General features: G+C 50.2%; 1 protein-coding gene across 1 annotated transcript in view; it reads right to left on the bottom strand.

Moving 5' to 3' along the window:
- Positions 1–11,477, bottom strand: part of MYBL2 (MYB proto-oncogene like 2) — a 30,540-nt gene extending 19,063 nt beyond the window's left edge. Inside the window, exons 1-4 of the mRNA XM_076011135.1 lie at positions 11,249–11,477; positions 5,493–5,586; positions 1,413–1,484; positions 74–166 (exon numbers count right to left, since the gene is read on the bottom strand). Of these exons, the coding sequence (XP_075867250.1) occupies positions 74–166; positions 1,413–1,484; positions 5,493–5,586; positions 11,249–11,268 (279 nt within the window). The 5' untranslated portion in view covers positions 11,269–11,477. The remainder of the gene's footprint in view (positions 1–73; positions 167–1,412; positions 1,485–5,492; positions 5,587–11,248) is intronic.
- Positions 11,478–16,571: the final 5,094 nt, after the last annotated feature.

Below are 16,571 nucleotides of genomic sequence, written 5' to 3'. Positions count from 1 at the left end.
CCAGGGCAGCCTCGCAGCCCCCGATTCACTGGCGGCGGGCGAATGGCCACTGAGGCACTGTCCTGGCAGTTACCTTCTGGTCTTCCTCTTTGGTCCATGGCCCTTTGACAAGGTCTGGATTCAAAACTCTCAGCCACCGGTACTGGCATTGCTGGTCAGTGCGGTTCTGGGCAGAGAACGGGAAGAACAGACGGGCGTCTGCAGAGTGAGAACTTCTGGCACTGTAGGCCGGGACCCTGGCTGAGTACTGACTGGGCTCAGGAGCCTGGGGCCAGGCACAGCTCAGGTGTGTCCTGTTCCACACACCCACCACGCACTCACGTGCCAGAACACGGGCGGTTTCCCTTTGCTATAAAAGAGGGCCAAACCCAGGCCCCGTGGGGAGCCACTTCCCACCCCCCAAACACAGGGGGGCCACTATCACAAGCGTTTAACCCCTGTAAAACCTTGAGGGGTACGTCAGGGACCCCTGCTTTCTTCTGGGAGAGCATGTTCATTCCCTGAAGAGTTCAGATTACACGGAACAGGGGGGAGATGAGGAAATCAGGTAGGAAGGAGTCTGATGACTCGGTCCCCGAGCAGCCTGAGGGACCCTGGCAGGAAGCCATATGGCAGCTCCTGCCACACCCCCAACACCTGTGGTGCTGAGGGGGTGGGGGCCTGCAGGGATCCCTCCTCATCAGGAGGCTGTCAGTGCCCGGCTGTAGTGGCACCCGCCAGCCCTGCAGGGCCTCACCATGTAGCCCGATGACAGTACCGTTCCCCCCATGCCAGCCTCGCTGCTGAGAAACCGAGCCCCTGCTCACTCCTCCCAACTCGCAGGAAGAAATGCAAATGTGTGCGACTGGCTGCAAGTCACCAGGTGTGCTGAGGCAGCTGTGTGGAGATGCTTACATCCTGGCCTCGAATGCCCGTTTGGGAAGAAAGGTCCTGTGAAGGCCATTTTATCTTGTTTTATCTGGTTTTGTTTTGGCGGGCTTGGTGAAGACCTCACTTTTCTTCTTTTTTTTTTGAGACAGAGTCTCACTTTGTTGCCCAGGCTAGAGTGAGTGCCATGGCTTCAGCCTGGCTCACAGCAACCTCAATCTCCGGGGCTCAGCAATCCTACTGCCTCAGCCTCCCGAGTAGCTGGGACTACAGGCATGCGCCACCATGCCAGGCTAATTTTTTGTATATATATTTTTAGTTGGTCAATTAATTTATTTCTATTTTTGGTAAAGACGGGGTCTCGCTCAGGCTGGTTTCGAACTCCTGACCTTGAGCAATCCGCCCGCCTCGGCCTCCCAAAGTGCTAGGATTACAGGCGTGAGCCACCATGCCCGGCCTCTCACTTTTCTTCTGCTTGGCAGAAAGTCTGTCGCAGGAAAACTGGTCACCCAGAACCCTTGTCCAGGGGGAGGGGACGTACTCACAGGAAAGTGGCTGGCCAGGAACTTCCAGTCCTGCTGTCCGAACTGCCTCACCAGGGCCCTCAGCTGCTCGTCCTGCCAGCACCAGAGAGACAGAGGGCTCAGCCCGCACGCGCGCAGACAGCCTCGCTGCTGCTGGTGGCTGCGCCCTCTCCAAACGGATCGGCCTCCTGCACGCATTCAGTCGTGAAGTGAGCACCCACTATGCGCTGGGCAGAGTGCCAGGCGCTGCAGTCACAGCAGTGGGCAGCAAGGGAGCTGCCCCTGGCCTCAAGGGGCTTGTGGTCTAGAGCAAAGCAGATGCTAATCAAAGGCTCACATGAAGAAAAGCAAAGCAACCCGGGCTGGGGGACATGGGGTGACTGCCTATAGAGGGAGACCAAGGGACAGGCTCCAATTAAATGCAGCATAGCTAGAATGCAGGAGGGAGGGAATGGCAGGGGCCAGACCACATGTACAGCCCAGGCCTCCACATCACGCAGAGTCACTGGTGTGTTTCAGTAGTGGGCGGTCACGGCCCACTTGTCACCAAGTTCCCTACAGGCTGGGAAAGGGCTTGAAAGACAGCAGAGTGAGCGTCAGGAAGCCACGGCTGCACCCTGGCCAGAGCTGGCAGTGATTCACTTGTGCAGACGGGCAGACCTGGGCAGAATCAAGAGTAGTTGGAAGGCAAAATAGTATCTGTCAAATCGGCCTCCTAAAAATGAACCAATTCATGCAACAAAAATCTCAGTATCATTACGATGAGTGAAAAGAAGCCAGACCGAAAAGGGTACACACTGCATGATTCCATGCAAATGAAATTCTAGAAAAATAAGCTAAGCCACAGGGACAAAAAGGTGGTCAGCAGTTGTCTGAGAAGGATGGACAGCAAAGGGGGACAAGGAATGTTTTGGGGTGATGGAAACGGTTCTACAGCCTCACAGAGCTGGTAGTTTCATGGCTGTATACACACATCTGTTGAAAATCACAGAATTGTATTATAAACAGGTAGTTGACTGTACATAAAGTATTCCTTGAATTGATGTGTTTTAATTCAATATGTAGACAAACAAAATGCGATCTATACATACAATGGAATATTAGAGAAATCCTGACACAGGCCACACGGATGCACCTTGAGGACATTGTGCTCAGCGAAATAAGCCAGTCACAGAAGGATGAATACTGTACGATTCCACTCCTGTGCATACCTAAAGCCAGGTGTCCTCAAACTACGGCCTGTGGGCCACATGTGGGCTGCCTAGCACACTTATCCAGCCCTCCGGGTGTTTTTGCCGCTTCTGCCTGTCCTTAGCAGCCGACTCGGCCCGGGGCCACAGTGCGCACTCTCCAACGGCCTGAGGGACAGTGAACTGGCCGCCTGTTTAAAAAGTTTGAGGACCCCTGCCTAAAGCAGACAACATCACAAAGACAGAAAGGACAAAGGTGGCTGCTGAGGGTTGGGGGAAGGGGGGAGAGGGAATCAGTGTTTAATGTGTACAGTTTCAGTTTTCAAAGATGAAAAAGTTCTAGAGCTCTGTTGCACAACAATGGGAAAATACTTAAACACTATCGAAATGTGCACTTAAAGATGGGCAAAAGGGTAGATTTAAAGTCATGTGGTTTTTGTCACACACAAAAAAATTTGTGCACATACATATACATGCTCCGGGACAGAAAAATTGGCCACCACATGGCTGCCACAGGAATCCAGGCCCTCAACTACAGCTTGGCCAGAGTGCAGCCCAAGCTGGGCAAAGTCCCCATAAATCCTTCAGGTGAGACAGCCCACAGCCACATGGCCACCCTTGGCCAGCCCAGGACACCCCTCACCCCGCCCAGGCCAGGCCCATACTGCTTTCCTCCACTCCCCACCCCCGCCCACATCCACTCCAACGCCATCGCCCTGACAGCTGGCAGGGGCACTGCTGTTCACAATCTCCAACCCTTCCCACTGTCCCCAACCTCCTCTGCCTCTCACCTCCACTTTTTGCACTGCCCAACTCTCTCTCTACTGCCACCTCCTCTCCCTGATACCGGTCTCCAAGCCCCAGCCTGCCCCAAATCTGTCATCTATGCCCCACTTAGATTAGCTCCCCTGAGGCCTGAAAACCTTCCCTGGCTCTGCATTGACAGCAGCACAATCCTATAGCTTCTGAGTCCCACATTCATGGCTCTCCAGGAATTGGCCCCAATCTGTCTTTTGCCTACATCAACCACTTTTCCCCTTCGAGGACCTGTCCCTCCACCTGTCCCTCCACCCTTGTCCTGGCTCTTCTCCACCTACAACCTATTGCCTACTCTGACTCACCCGCCTTTCTGCAGTTTGTCTTTCCTCACTGCTGAATTTCCAAATCCTCATCCTCAGCTCAAAGACCACTTTCTCCAAGAAACTGTCCCTAACCTCTTCAGGCAACAGTAATCTCTCCTTCTACAGGTATTCACCATCCACTCATCCAACGAACAATTACTGGGTGCTTCCTATGTGCTAGGTGCCTTACTGCAGACGGGAGGGACACACCGGTGAACATAAACAGACACCGATCCAGCCTGTACAGGCGACAACCATAGCGCATTCCAAGGACCCGTGCACCGTCTCCTTATCTCTCTCCACCCCAGGCGGAGAGCTGCTATGGGGTAGGAACCAGGTCTTGTTTATTCTTCTAAGCTACAACAGCCACACACAGAGCCTGGTTCACAGTGGGAGGAGCAGAAAATGTTTGCTTAGCACTTGTCTGAAGAAACATCTTTAATGATTTCAGAGGGTTTCACCACTTGATTACCAAGTTAAAAAAAAAACAGATCTAAAATTAAACACATCAAGGAAAATTGAGGTAGAATAAAAAGGCCAGGAGGAGTCTAAAATGGTACAGCCGAATGGTATAACCAATTAAGAGAAGGGTTTCAGTTTCTTCTTTTATTTATTTATTTTCTTGAGACTGAGTCTCACTCTGTTGCCCCAGCTAGAGTGCCATGGCGCCAGCCTAGCTCACTGCAACCTCTAACTCCTGGGCTCAAGCGATCCTCCTGCCTCAGCCTCTAGGGTAGCTGGAACTACAGGCACGCACCACCATGCCCAGCTAATTTTTCTGTTTTTGACCAAGAGCGTAGTCTCCCTCTTGCTCAGGCTGGTCTTGAACTCCTGAGCTCAAACGATCCTCCCCCGCCTCGGCCTCTCAGAGTGCTAGGATTACAAGTGTGAGCCACCGCACCCGGCCGGGTTTCAGTTTCTATAAAATTAAACATACACCTTTCCCATGACCATACCTAATTATTTTCCCAAAAGAAATGAAAATATTCATCTGCAAAAAGACATAGGAGGAACGATAGCTAAAAACTAGAAACAGTCTGAATGTCTATCAACAGTTAAAATATATTGGTAATCCCCCCAATGGAGTACTACCCAGCAATGAAAATGGACCAATTACTGAATCACCCGACAGTATGGTGAGCAAAAGCAGCCAGATACAAAAGAACAGAACCATATGATTTCATCTGCAGGACATTCAAGCATGGGCAAACAAATTGAACCGAGGGGCGTTACATCAGCACTTGCCTGGCGCTGGGGCAGCCCGACCACAGAGGGCCACAGTGGACTTGTTGGGATAACCAGGGTGGTGCTAAGTGGGTATATGCACCTGCCAAAACTGATCCATCTGCTCACCTTAAAAGGGGGCACTTGACTGCATATGAATTATACGTCAATAAAGTTGATTAAAGAATAAAAAGATGTGGCTAGCACAAAATTCAATTCAGAGCTTGATGTCACCAAATTAAATATAATTAAATTTCTTAAAAAAGAAAAGGAGGGGTTTGCAGGTCTGGCTGAACCCCTTGGCAGTCAAAAGGCAAGAAACATAATTGGCGTCGATGTTGCAGAACACACCAGCTTCTTGGGAGACAAGTGCTGGCCCTGAGGTCTGAGACACACATTCTCCCCTGAGCCCTCAGAACTGAGTCCCCAAGAAAGCTCTGAGAAGCAGCATCGGGAAGAACCAGAGGACCCATCCACCTCTTTCACTGGCTCCTCCCCTTCACCTCATCTGTCAGAGCATCAGGCAGACACCCCAGGCTCAGGTCGCGAGTCACCATGCCACTCACCTCCTCGTGGGTCCATTTGACCTTGCACTTGCTGTCCCTCTGCTCTGGCACATCTGAATCTGTGTCCTGGTAGTGCAGCTCATCCAGCTCCTCACTACAGGGAAAGCAAGGTAAAGGTCAAGGACAGTGTGTCCTCCTGCTTTTATGTTATGGATAGAGAGTACGTGGGCAGTGGCCAGCCAACTCTATGGGATGGTTTGGGAGAGGCGGGCTTTTACTTTTTCTGCCTTTTTTTTTTTTTTTTTTTGAGACAGAGTCTCACTTTGTTGCCCAGGCTAGAGTGAGTGCCGTGGCATCAGCCTAGCTCACAGCAACCTCAAACTCCTGGGCTCAAGCAATCCTCCTGCCTCAGCCTCCCGAGTAGCTGGGACTACAGGCATGCACCACCATGCCCGGCCTCGGCCTCCCAGAGTTCTAGGATTACAGGCGTGAGCCACCGTGCTTTTTCTGCTTTTGAAAGCATAGGTAACTTCCACCCTTCCAATGTTTTAATGAAATGGGTTATGAGCTATTTTTAGTTTCTTCTTTATTCTTAAGTTTTCAGGAACATTGTAATGACTTCAAAAGCTACAAGAAAAGATTGTTAAAATTTCAACGAGAATATGATATTCAAAACCATTCAACATGAATTCTGAGAAAAAAGATAAGAAAAATATTTTAACAATATTAAAAAAAAAGAATATTATATTCAAAACCAGATTGCCAATTTAGTATTTTCTTTTCAATAACAAACTTAAATTTGCATGGATATGTTAAGGATTAAAGCTGATGACGTTAAATAATCATCAAATCATCAAGCACCAGAATTTTAAGAAATTTTAGTTATTTGGGAAAAAACATTTTAAATACATTCTCTCAGTAACTACATCCATTTCTGCAAATCTTTTTTTTTTTTTTGAGATAGGTTCTTAATCTCACACCCAGGCTAGAATGTAGTGGCATGATCGCAACTCACTGCAACCTCAAATTCCTGGACTCAAGCTATCCTCCTGGCTCAGCTGGGACTATAAGGCACATGCCACTACACCCAGCTAACTTTTTTTTTTTTTTTTTAGAGTCAGGGTCTCAATGTTCTAGTCTCAAGCAATCCTCTCACCTCAGCCTCCCAAAGTGCTGGGATTAAGGTGTAAGTCACCACACCAGATTCCTGCAAATCCTTGCCTACACAGGCATAGTTAATGGAGAGAAAAATCAGCATACAAGAACTGCTCTGAATTCTGGATTTTTCTTTTTTTGAGGCAGGATCTTGCTGTTACCCAGGCTAGAGTATAGTGGTACGATCACAGCTCACTGCAACCTTGAACTTCTGAGCTCAAGTGAAGTGATCCTCCTACCTCAGCCTTCTAAGTAGCTACCGTGTTTCCCTGAAAATAAGACAGGGTCTTATATTTATTTTTTCCTCAAGAAGACACCCTAGGGCTTATTTTTAGGGGATGTGTTATTTTTCTTAAGTGCAGTACAACAACCTACATTTATTCAAATATAGTTAAGTCGTCTTCTTCTGGAACATCATAACTCTCTTTTTTTAATATTATTTTTCTTTTTCTTATAATATCTATTCTTTTTCTTCTCTTTTCCGAGTCTTGGAAAGTCTTCCAGAGACATCATAACTCTCCAAATCCCGCATTCCATCCTGAATTTCTTGCGACTCTATTTCTTTTAGAACCATTGGCCTGGGCGTGGTGGCTCACGCCTGTAATCCTAGCACTCTGGGAGGCCGAGGCAGGCGGATTGCTCGAGGTCAGGAGTTCAAAACCAGCCTGAGGCCGGGCGCTGTGGCTCACGCCTGTAATCCTAGCTCTTGGGAGGCCAAGGCGGGCGGATTGCTCAAGGTCAGGAGTTCAAAACCAGCCTGAGCGAGACCCGTCTCTACTATAAATAGAAAGAAATTAATTGGCCAACTGATATATATATATAAAAAAAAAATTAGCCGGGCATGGTGGCGCATGCCTGTAGTCCCAGCTACCCGGGAGGCTGAGGCAGAAGGATCACTCAAGCCCAGGAGTTTGAGGTTGCTGTGAGCTAGGCTGACGCCACGGCACTCACTCTAGCCCGGGCAACAAAGCGAGACTCTGTCTCAAAAAAAAAAAAAAAAACCAGCCTGAGCAAGAGTGAGACCCAGTCTCTACTATAAATAGAAAGAAATTAATTGGCCAACTAATGTATATAGATAAAATTAGCCGGGCATGGTGGCGCATGCCTGTAGTCCCAGCTACTCGGGAGGCTTAGGCAGGAGGATCACTTGAGCCCAGGAGTTTGAGGTTGCTGTGAGCTAGGCTGACACCATGGCACTCACTCTAATAACAAAGCGAGACTCTGTCTCAAAAAAAATAGAACCATTGGCCCCAATCTCTCATGTCAAGCGATAGAGCTCTCATTGGGCAGATGAGAAGGGCTGCTCCCCTTCTTTACTGCTCCTCGCGGAAATGCATGGGTTGTGCAGATATGCTGCGTAGCCACGCCCATCACTAGGTCTTATTTTTCGGGATAGAGCTTATATTGTGCAAATGCTTAGAAATCCTGCTAAGGCTTATTTTATAGGTAGGTCTTATTTTTAGGGAAACATGGTAGTACTACAGGCATGTACTACCACACCCAGTTATTTATTTATTTATTTTTTTTAGAGAGAGGGTCTTACTATGTTGCCCATGCTGGTCTCAAACTCCTGGCCTCCCAAAGTGCAGGGATTACAAGTGTGAGCCACTAAACTTTTTCCCAAAAGTCTTCATATTTATCCAGTTTAAGGGTTAGAAAAATGGAGATCACACTATCTACCTCGAGAGACATCAGGTGCTAGAGCAAGGTCAGTAACCTTCCCCCAACTCCACGTGCTAGGATCTTAATCAGGTCACCTCAGTCAGGTAAGGTGCTAGGGTCAGGCACTTATAAACTGGGAAAAGCCTACAGATGTCCAAACAAGCAAGGGAAGCAGAAGCCTTGTGCCCAAAAGAAAGAGGGCTTCCTTCCACATACCCTCCCTTGTTCTCCAGTACTCACCACTGCTTCTTTGAGTCACTCCCACTGCACCCTGGAAACCCTCCCGTCTCAGGCCCTCACGCAGCAACTGCCTGTCTCCGACCTCATCTTTTTTTTTTTTTTTTTTTTTGAGAGAGTCTCACTCTGTTGCCCGGGCTAGAGTGCCATGGTGTCAACCTAGCTCACAGCAACCTCAAACTCCTGGGCTCAAGCAACCCTATTGCCTCAGCCTCCTGAGTAGCTGAGACTACAGGAACACACCACAGTGCCCAGCTAATTTCTTTCTATTTTTAGTAGAGACAGGGTCTTGCTGTTGCTCAAGCTGGTCTTGAACTCCTGAGCTCAAGCAATCCTCCCGCCTTGGCCTCCCAGAGTGCTAGGATTGCAGGCGTGAGCCACCGCGCCTGGCCCTGACCTCATCTTCTGAAGGTCAGCTCCACCTCCATATACCTGGGCCTTTCAAGACCCATCTCCTTTTTTTTTTTTTGAGACAGAGTCTCACTTTGTTGCCCAGGCTAGAGTGAGTGCCGTGGCATCAGCCTGGCTCACAGCAACCTCAAACTCCTGGGCTCAAGCAATCCTTCTGCCTCAGCCTCCCAAGTAGCTGGGACTACAGGCATGCACCACTATGCCCGGCTAATTTTTTGTATATATACTTTTAGTTGGTCAATTAATTTCTATTTTTAGTAGAGACAGGGTCTCGCTCAGGCTGGTTTTGAACTCCCGACCTCGAGCAATCTGCCCACCTCGGCCTCCCAGAGTGCTAGGATTACAGGCGTGAGCCACTGCCCCCCGCCAAGACCCATTTCTTTTTAAGAAAAAAAAAGTGAATAAATCTACAAAGCTGCTGTCTATTAGTCAATAAGAAATACTAATTAAATTTTTTAGAAGTAGGAAGAGATGGTGTCTAACCCCAGCAATACCTCCGTTCCAGAAGGATCTGGAATTCAGCCTTGTTCTGTCATTCCTGACCTAATTCATGGGTCCCTCACCATTGCAAAGTAGGAGGCAAAAATCTATAAGATACTAATAATAGAAATGCAGCTGGCTTTGAAATTACCCCCCGACTCCACCCTGACAAAAACCATCTTTGCTTCTCCAGCACCCCGTACAAGGCCTGGCTTGATAAAAGCTTAGCAAATGTTCCTTCAAGGATGAAAGGGTGTCTGGGTAGACAATCTCTGGTGCTCCAATGCTCTGTTTAGTGGGGACAGCATCTCACACAGCTAGAACAATGTGGGATAACACACTTCTATCACTCACATGTGCTAGCCATCCACTTCACCCCCACTGACAGTCAGTATTCCCATGTAACAGATGTGTAAACTGAGGCTCACAGAGGTTATACCATTTACCAAGTCCACAAAGCCAAGCTCTGCACCTCCTTAACTCCACACCTGCAAGTCCTCACCTCATAATCCCAGCTGCAAAAGCAGAGGCCAGCTGGTGTTGGCGAACACATTCTGGTCCAACATCCCCTATCTTTTGCCCTTCAATGTGCTGGGCTCTGCTCCAGGGCCGGGGTGAGTCAGAGCTAAGCCGGAAGTGGGGCACTGGAGCAGAGGGGAGTTACAGTAAGGGGCCAAGAAATGAGCTGAGGGCTGTGGGGGTGCCAGGCTACAGAACCTGTCCCTCACATAGGAGGGGGCTCCCTCATTTGGCACCAGGAGAAGTGACAGAGGACCCGGGAGAGTTCTACGGGTGAGTGGTCACTCCTGGATCAAAAATCAACATAGTCTAACAGCTGCTGGAGCAGAAAACTCCTCCTGGGCATTGGAGCTGCCCTGGGGAACACAGTCCCTGTGCCAGGAGCCCTGACCGCTGCCCAAGGATCAGACACTTCCTGGCTGGGAGGAACTCTGGGGAAAGCCTGCAAGGAAAGGTGCCCAGAGCTACATCCTCAGCCTTAGAAGGCAAACACCACCATCTGAAGGGCGCTGTTACCTGGGGGGCTGCACGAATGCAGTGAGGGAACAGGGCAGGGACTCACTGTCCTGTCTCCAGACAGGCTGAAAAGCCCAGAGCTCAGGCCCCAGGCGCACAGGTGTAAGAAAGGATCTGGGGCCCACAGACCGGGCTCCAGGCTAGACGCTGCCGCTTATCCCCTGGGGGACAAGTAAGCTAGAGACCACAGTTCCTGCCTTTGCCCCAGGGGCTGCTGGCAGGGCGGTCCCGAAGCACATCAGTCTCTCTTCCCCTCGCCTTCAACCCCAGCTGCCCAGAACTCCTCGTGTGGAACAGAAAGGTGGTCTCACCCAAACCCAGGTGGGCGCGGGACCGAGACGATAGAGACAAAAGAGCGCCGCCTCCGCCCCCTTCCCAGTCCCGGGGAGAGGGCCTGGGGGAATGTTGGGAAGAAATGCCCACCCGCAAAGCTAGGCTCGAACGACAAGTGTCTCCCGGGCTTTGGGCCTCATTACCGGTAGCTGTGACCTGGCAGAATCGCTCTCCCTCTCCAGGGTCGCCGCCCTCCCCAGTAAAGGCCCTACCAGCTGACACCGGCCGTCCCACCCCCACCCCGCAATTAGGCGGGAGACAAAATGACATCATGCAGGGCTTGGCCCGGGTCCCAGGAGAGCCGACCGTCCCGGCTCCGGGGCCCGGCAGGCCCGGGGAGCCCCGTGAGGGGTCCCCAAGAGCCCCGCGGCTTTGCGAGCGCGCTCCGGCCCCAGCGGCCCGGGGCGCAGCATTTCCCGCGGGAGCCCCCCCCCGCGAGCCCGGGGGCGGGAGAGGGGCTGAGGGGGAGGGGAGGGGCCCTCAGCGCGCCCGGCCCGGCTCACCCGCGCGCCCGCCGAGACATCCCCCCGGCCCGGGCCGCGCCGCGCTCGCCCGCCCGCCGGCCGAGCCCGGAGCGGGAGCCGGGCCGGGGTCAGGACGCGGGCTGCTCCGGCTGCTCCCGCCGCTCCGGGCCCGGGGCCGCGCTCCGAGGCGGCAGCGTGTCCGCAGCTTCCGCGCCGCCCGCTCGCAGGAACCGCAGCCGCCGCCGGCGCGCGCAGAAGCACTTTTCTATCTCCCGCCAAGCGCGTAGGCGCCGCCCGGGCTGGCGCGCGACGCGGGGGCGGGGCCGGGGGCGGGGCCTGCGGGCGGACGGGCGCGGCACGGGCCGGGACCCGCGGAGCGACGGGCGGCGGCGGCGGCGCCCGGGGAGGTGCGGCCCCGAGCGGGCTGCCGTGAGGCTGGGGTCTGGCTCTGCCCCTCTGGGGCCGCGCAGAGGGAGCCCACATGGCGAAGACGGAGGAGAGCGAGCGAGGCGCGAGCAGGGGACAGCCAGGCCCGGGGAATCGCCAGGGAGTGTCCCCGCGCTAGTCCAAGCCACTGTGCGGTCCCTGCAGTCCCCATGCTGAAGCGGCCCCCACCCCTAGCAACCCGGGCCGCGCCTTCGAACCGCCTCCCTGCTGCTTCTCCAGCCTCAGAGCGACCCTCCTTAAATGCAGACCGGACTTTGCCTCTCTAGAACTTGAAAGCCCACCCCTCTGCCTCAGGGTAAATTCCTGACTCCACAGTCAGACTTACAGGATTTGGCCAGGTCACCACCCACCCACCCGCTGGCCTGGGCCAGAAACACCTCCCGCCCCTCCCACACGGCTAATTCCTATTTATCTTTGGGGTTCGCTGCCCCCAATCTGCTCATTGACTCTTGCGCTTTCCCCTTTGACCACCCTGAGGTCCAAGGGGCCTCTCGATTCACCCCAATATCCCTAGGGCCCACCCCAAGACCTGACTTAGGAAGCCCCGGATAAAGATTTGATGAGTTAAATGCAGTTTGCCACGTGATTAAACTCCTAGAGATTTAGCAAATATTTTAGGTTGACACTTCCTGAGTGTAGTGCCACGCAGGGCCTCCTGGGAGGAGTGCCGAGAGAGGGTCAGTGAGCTCTGACACAGGAGCCTGAGGAGACCAGGCCAAACCCTGCCCTCTTAGCCCCTGCTCAAGCCTCAGATCCCTCCTCCAGAAACTGCTGGCCGCCTGGGGACGGTCCCGCCAGCTGCTGCAAACTTCATTTATCACAGCAGAAAGAAGATTGCCTGACATCTTAAGTGCTAGAAGCTTCCACATAGCTTAATTCTGGCTTCTCCCACCCACATCACTGCTCTATGACCAAACTTCCTGGGGTTTGATTCCCAGCTCCACAATTTAGTTGCATTATCTTAGGCAAATTACTTAACTCCTCAGTTTCCTCATCTGTACAAATGGAATTTATAAAAAATTTAGATAGGTTTTTACTATGTACCAGCCACTGTTCTGCATATAAATTTTAACTTATTTAATCCTCATAACAACCCTATGAGGTAGATACTACTATTATCCTTTTAGTAGATGGGGAAACTGAGGCATAGACTTCCCCAAGGTCATACTGCTAGTAAATGGCAAAGCAGGGATTCAGACCTGGGCTGTCTAGTTATAGAGTCTATGCTCTTAGTCACTACTCTGGTACCTACTTTGTAGGGTGGTTATAGGATTAAATGAATTAATATGAGTAAAACACAGTCCCTGGCAAATAAGTACTATAGTACCATTAGCTATTACCACTGTGACTCTTCAGCCACCCTTACACTTGTCTTTGAGGTCCAGGAAACTGCTTTGCACACAGCACACACTCTCATATGGATTATTAGTCCCATTTCGGGGAGAGGCAGGCTCTGGCAGCTTGGGCAGGTATTTGCCGAAGGCAAGAGGCAGGGAGCAGCTGCAGAGTCCACCTGGAACCTGGAACTGGAGCCAGTTGGCCAATACCCTAGAGCAGAGGTCCTCAAACTTTTTAAACAGGGGGCCAGTTCACTGTCCCTCAGACCATTGGAGGGCCGGACTATAGTTTTAAAAAGACTATGAACAAATTCCTGTGCACACTGCACATATCTTATTGAAATAAAAAAACAAACAGGCAAAAACACCCACATGTGGCCCACGGGCCGTACTTTGGGGACGCCAGCATTGAGCCAGAGGAACTCAATGCCGTGAGTCAGGCAGCAGGGAAATCACCATGGTGCCTCTAGTGATGGAATCTGGTGATCTCCATACATGGGTCCTTTCATTATCATCATGCCAACAAACACTCCCTGGAGAAAGGACTCCCTGCGGCCTGGGGCAACCACACCTGGGAGTGGTCTTTAGGCCCTGGATTGATAAAATACAGACTTAACTCTGCTGGAACACTTTTCCTGGATATGCCCCCCACCTTGGACAGGAAGGCTCCAGGTATTTGGTCATTCTACAATCTGCCCCACCCCAGGCTCCAGACTCTGGGCCTGACCCAATTCTACTTATTAAATGCTCAGGGCCAAGCCGGGTGTGGTGGCTCACGCCTGTAAATCCTAACACGCTGGGAGGCTGACGTGGGAAAATTGCTTGAGCTCAGGAGTTTTGAGACCAGCCAGAGCAAGAGCAAGACCTCATGTCTACTAAAAGTAGAAAAATTAGCTGGGCGTTGTGGTGCGCACCTGTAGTCTCAGCTACTCAGGAGGCTGAGGCAGGGGGATCCCTTTTTTTTTATTTTTTTATTTTTAAAGCCAGTCAAATTTAGCAGTGGGGGATTGAATACCAACTTTAGTGATACTAATGTTAATAAGTTCTGATAACCCACTACCATCGGACCAGCCAGGGGGATCCCTTGAGCCCAAGAGTTTGAGGTTGTAGTGAGCTACAATGACACCACTGCACTCTAGCGGGGGCGACAGAGCAAGACTCTGTCTAAAAAAAAATTGTTTTAATGAAATTAAATAAATGTTCAGGGTCCAGCACTAGGGTCCAGCACCCAATCACAAAACACTGATTGATAAGTAGGATCACATGGCCCTTTCAATTAGTATGCTCCCCCCTCCACCTACTGACCACCCTCCTATCATTCCTGTGCTGTCACCACACTTCCTCCACCTACAATTTAACTGCTCTCTCAAGAGCAGGGACAGCCCCACATGCACATTTTTAGCTTCAGACCTTTACCATAATGTCTGGCTTTTGGTAGGTCTCATGGAAGGGGTTTTTACATGTTTTGATTAAATGAATTAAATGTTATAAAGCATACATTTGGGCTAGAGAGTTAGAAAGGCGTGAATCCCAACTGAGAAGCCTTGGAAAACTAGAGTTTGAACTGTATCTTGTAAGATATAGAACATCAAAAGAGATTTTAAAACAAAGGAATGTTTTTCAGATCCTTCTGCACCGCCCGCCCCCGGGGACATCAGTGTAGAAGGCAGAGTCAAAGCAGCAAACAAGGCCATATAGGCTTGAGAGGCCAAGGACCAAGACTGAATATGGGACACTTTCTACAACAGGGTGGATCTCAATGGCGGGAAAGCAATTCCATTACTTGATTCAAAAAATTGGACTACTCTAAGGAGAAAATGCCTTCTACTTCTCAAAAGATTGAGATTACATGAATAACTATTGGCAAAGCACCTCGCTTTCAGTTCCAGAAATGGACCAGCAAAATATTCAGATTACAAAATAACTGACCTTACTAGGGAAGACACCATGTCCAGGCACCATATTAAGAGCTTTACATTCATTTTGCCTGTAATACTCATCACTATGTGAGGCAGGTAACATTTTAAAGTTAAGGAAATGGAGGCACAAAGACATTAAGTAAATTGCCTGGATCACACAGCTAATGGTAGCTTGAAGCAAAGCCTATTGTGTGTGAAATATGACAAAGAGAAGGAGGCTGGACTGCAATCAGTAGTTAGTTATAATGGGAAAATGTAACCATCCGTGTGCTCCAGAAGCGCACCAGCTAGTAGAGGAGACAATGAATAAATAGAAAATTAGCTCTATAAGGGTGAAGAGAAACTACCAGGGCTGTGAGTGCCCACCCAACTGGGTCATTGAAGGCTCTTCAGAGCTGGGAGATTTAGCAATTTGCAATGCAGGCAATGGCACAGGGAACAGCCCGTTCATAGCAGGGAGAAGGAAGATTAGGAAGTATTCAGGGATTAGCAAATGTTCAAAGTCGTTCCTGATTCTTCTCTGACATCACCCATCTGATCCGTCAGTAAATCCTATTGGCTCTATCCTCAAACTCTACCTTCAAAATGTATCCTGACAAAAGCCCATGAAAGGATGATCAATACCATGTCATTAGGGAAATGTAAATTAAAACCACAAAGAGATTTACATACCTATTAGAATGGCTAAAATTAAGACTAATTACACCAAATGTCGGTGAAGATGGGGAGCAATTAGAAGTCTCAAATACTGATGGTGGATATGTAAAATTGTGTGACCACTTTGAAAAGTTTCGTAAAAGCTTAAATATACATCTATCATATAACCCAGCCATTCCAAGAAAAATGAAGGCATATATCCATACAAAGCTTTTACATAACTGTATTTGTAAGTGCTCCAAACTGGAAATAACCCAAATATCCATCAACAGATGACTGGATAAACAAATCATAGCTATAAAACAAATATGTCTATACAGTAGAATACTACTGAGCAATAAAAAGCAATTAAGTTATTGACACAATATAAATGAATTTCAATATAATTATGCTGAAGGAAGCCAAAGAGGACATGCCGTATGATTCCATTCATAGAAAACGCTAGAAATCACAAACCAATCTAAAGTGACAATGGTTGTGGAGAGGAAGGAACTATAAGGGGACACAAGGAAGTTTCGGGGGTTGACGGATATGTTCCATTTGCATGACTCTAAGGTTCCCTTCTGAATTACTGGGAGAAATGTGCGGCCACGGACCAAAGGACAGGCCATCAAACCTGCCTGGGTTTGTCCAGGCTCATGCCACCCAGCAGTATGCAATTGCAAAGTGGGAGAACTTGGGTCTCTTAGAAACCATCTAATCTAAATCCCTTGTGTTGCTGATGAGGGAAATGAGACCCGGACAGTGCTGGGACCCTGGGCTACACCCACACCACGGCCAGGTCCACGTTCCACGTCTATCCTGGACCTTCTGGAGCATGAGCTTTTGCCAATGCTTAGTTCTTTTATAACACAGTCACTTGCAGTTCGTCAGTCGAACAGTGTCGGACCTGCGGGGTAGGAGCCTGGGTGCAACGTCAGGGAGGAATTGCCAGTGAACGCCAAACCCTCGTCCAGAAGCCGGTGGGAACCAACTGCACAGCTCCGCCAGCCTTGCGGCCGG

The sequence above is a fragment of the Microcebus murinus genome, chromosome 16, assembly GCF_040939455.1.
Source record: "Microcebus murinus isolate Inina chromosome 16, M.murinus_Inina_mat1.0, whole genome shotgun sequence".
NCBI lineage: Eukaryota > Metazoa > Chordata > Mammalia > Primates > Cheirogaleidae > Microcebus > Microcebus murinus.
This window is presented reverse-complemented; position numbering and strand designations above follow the sequence as displayed.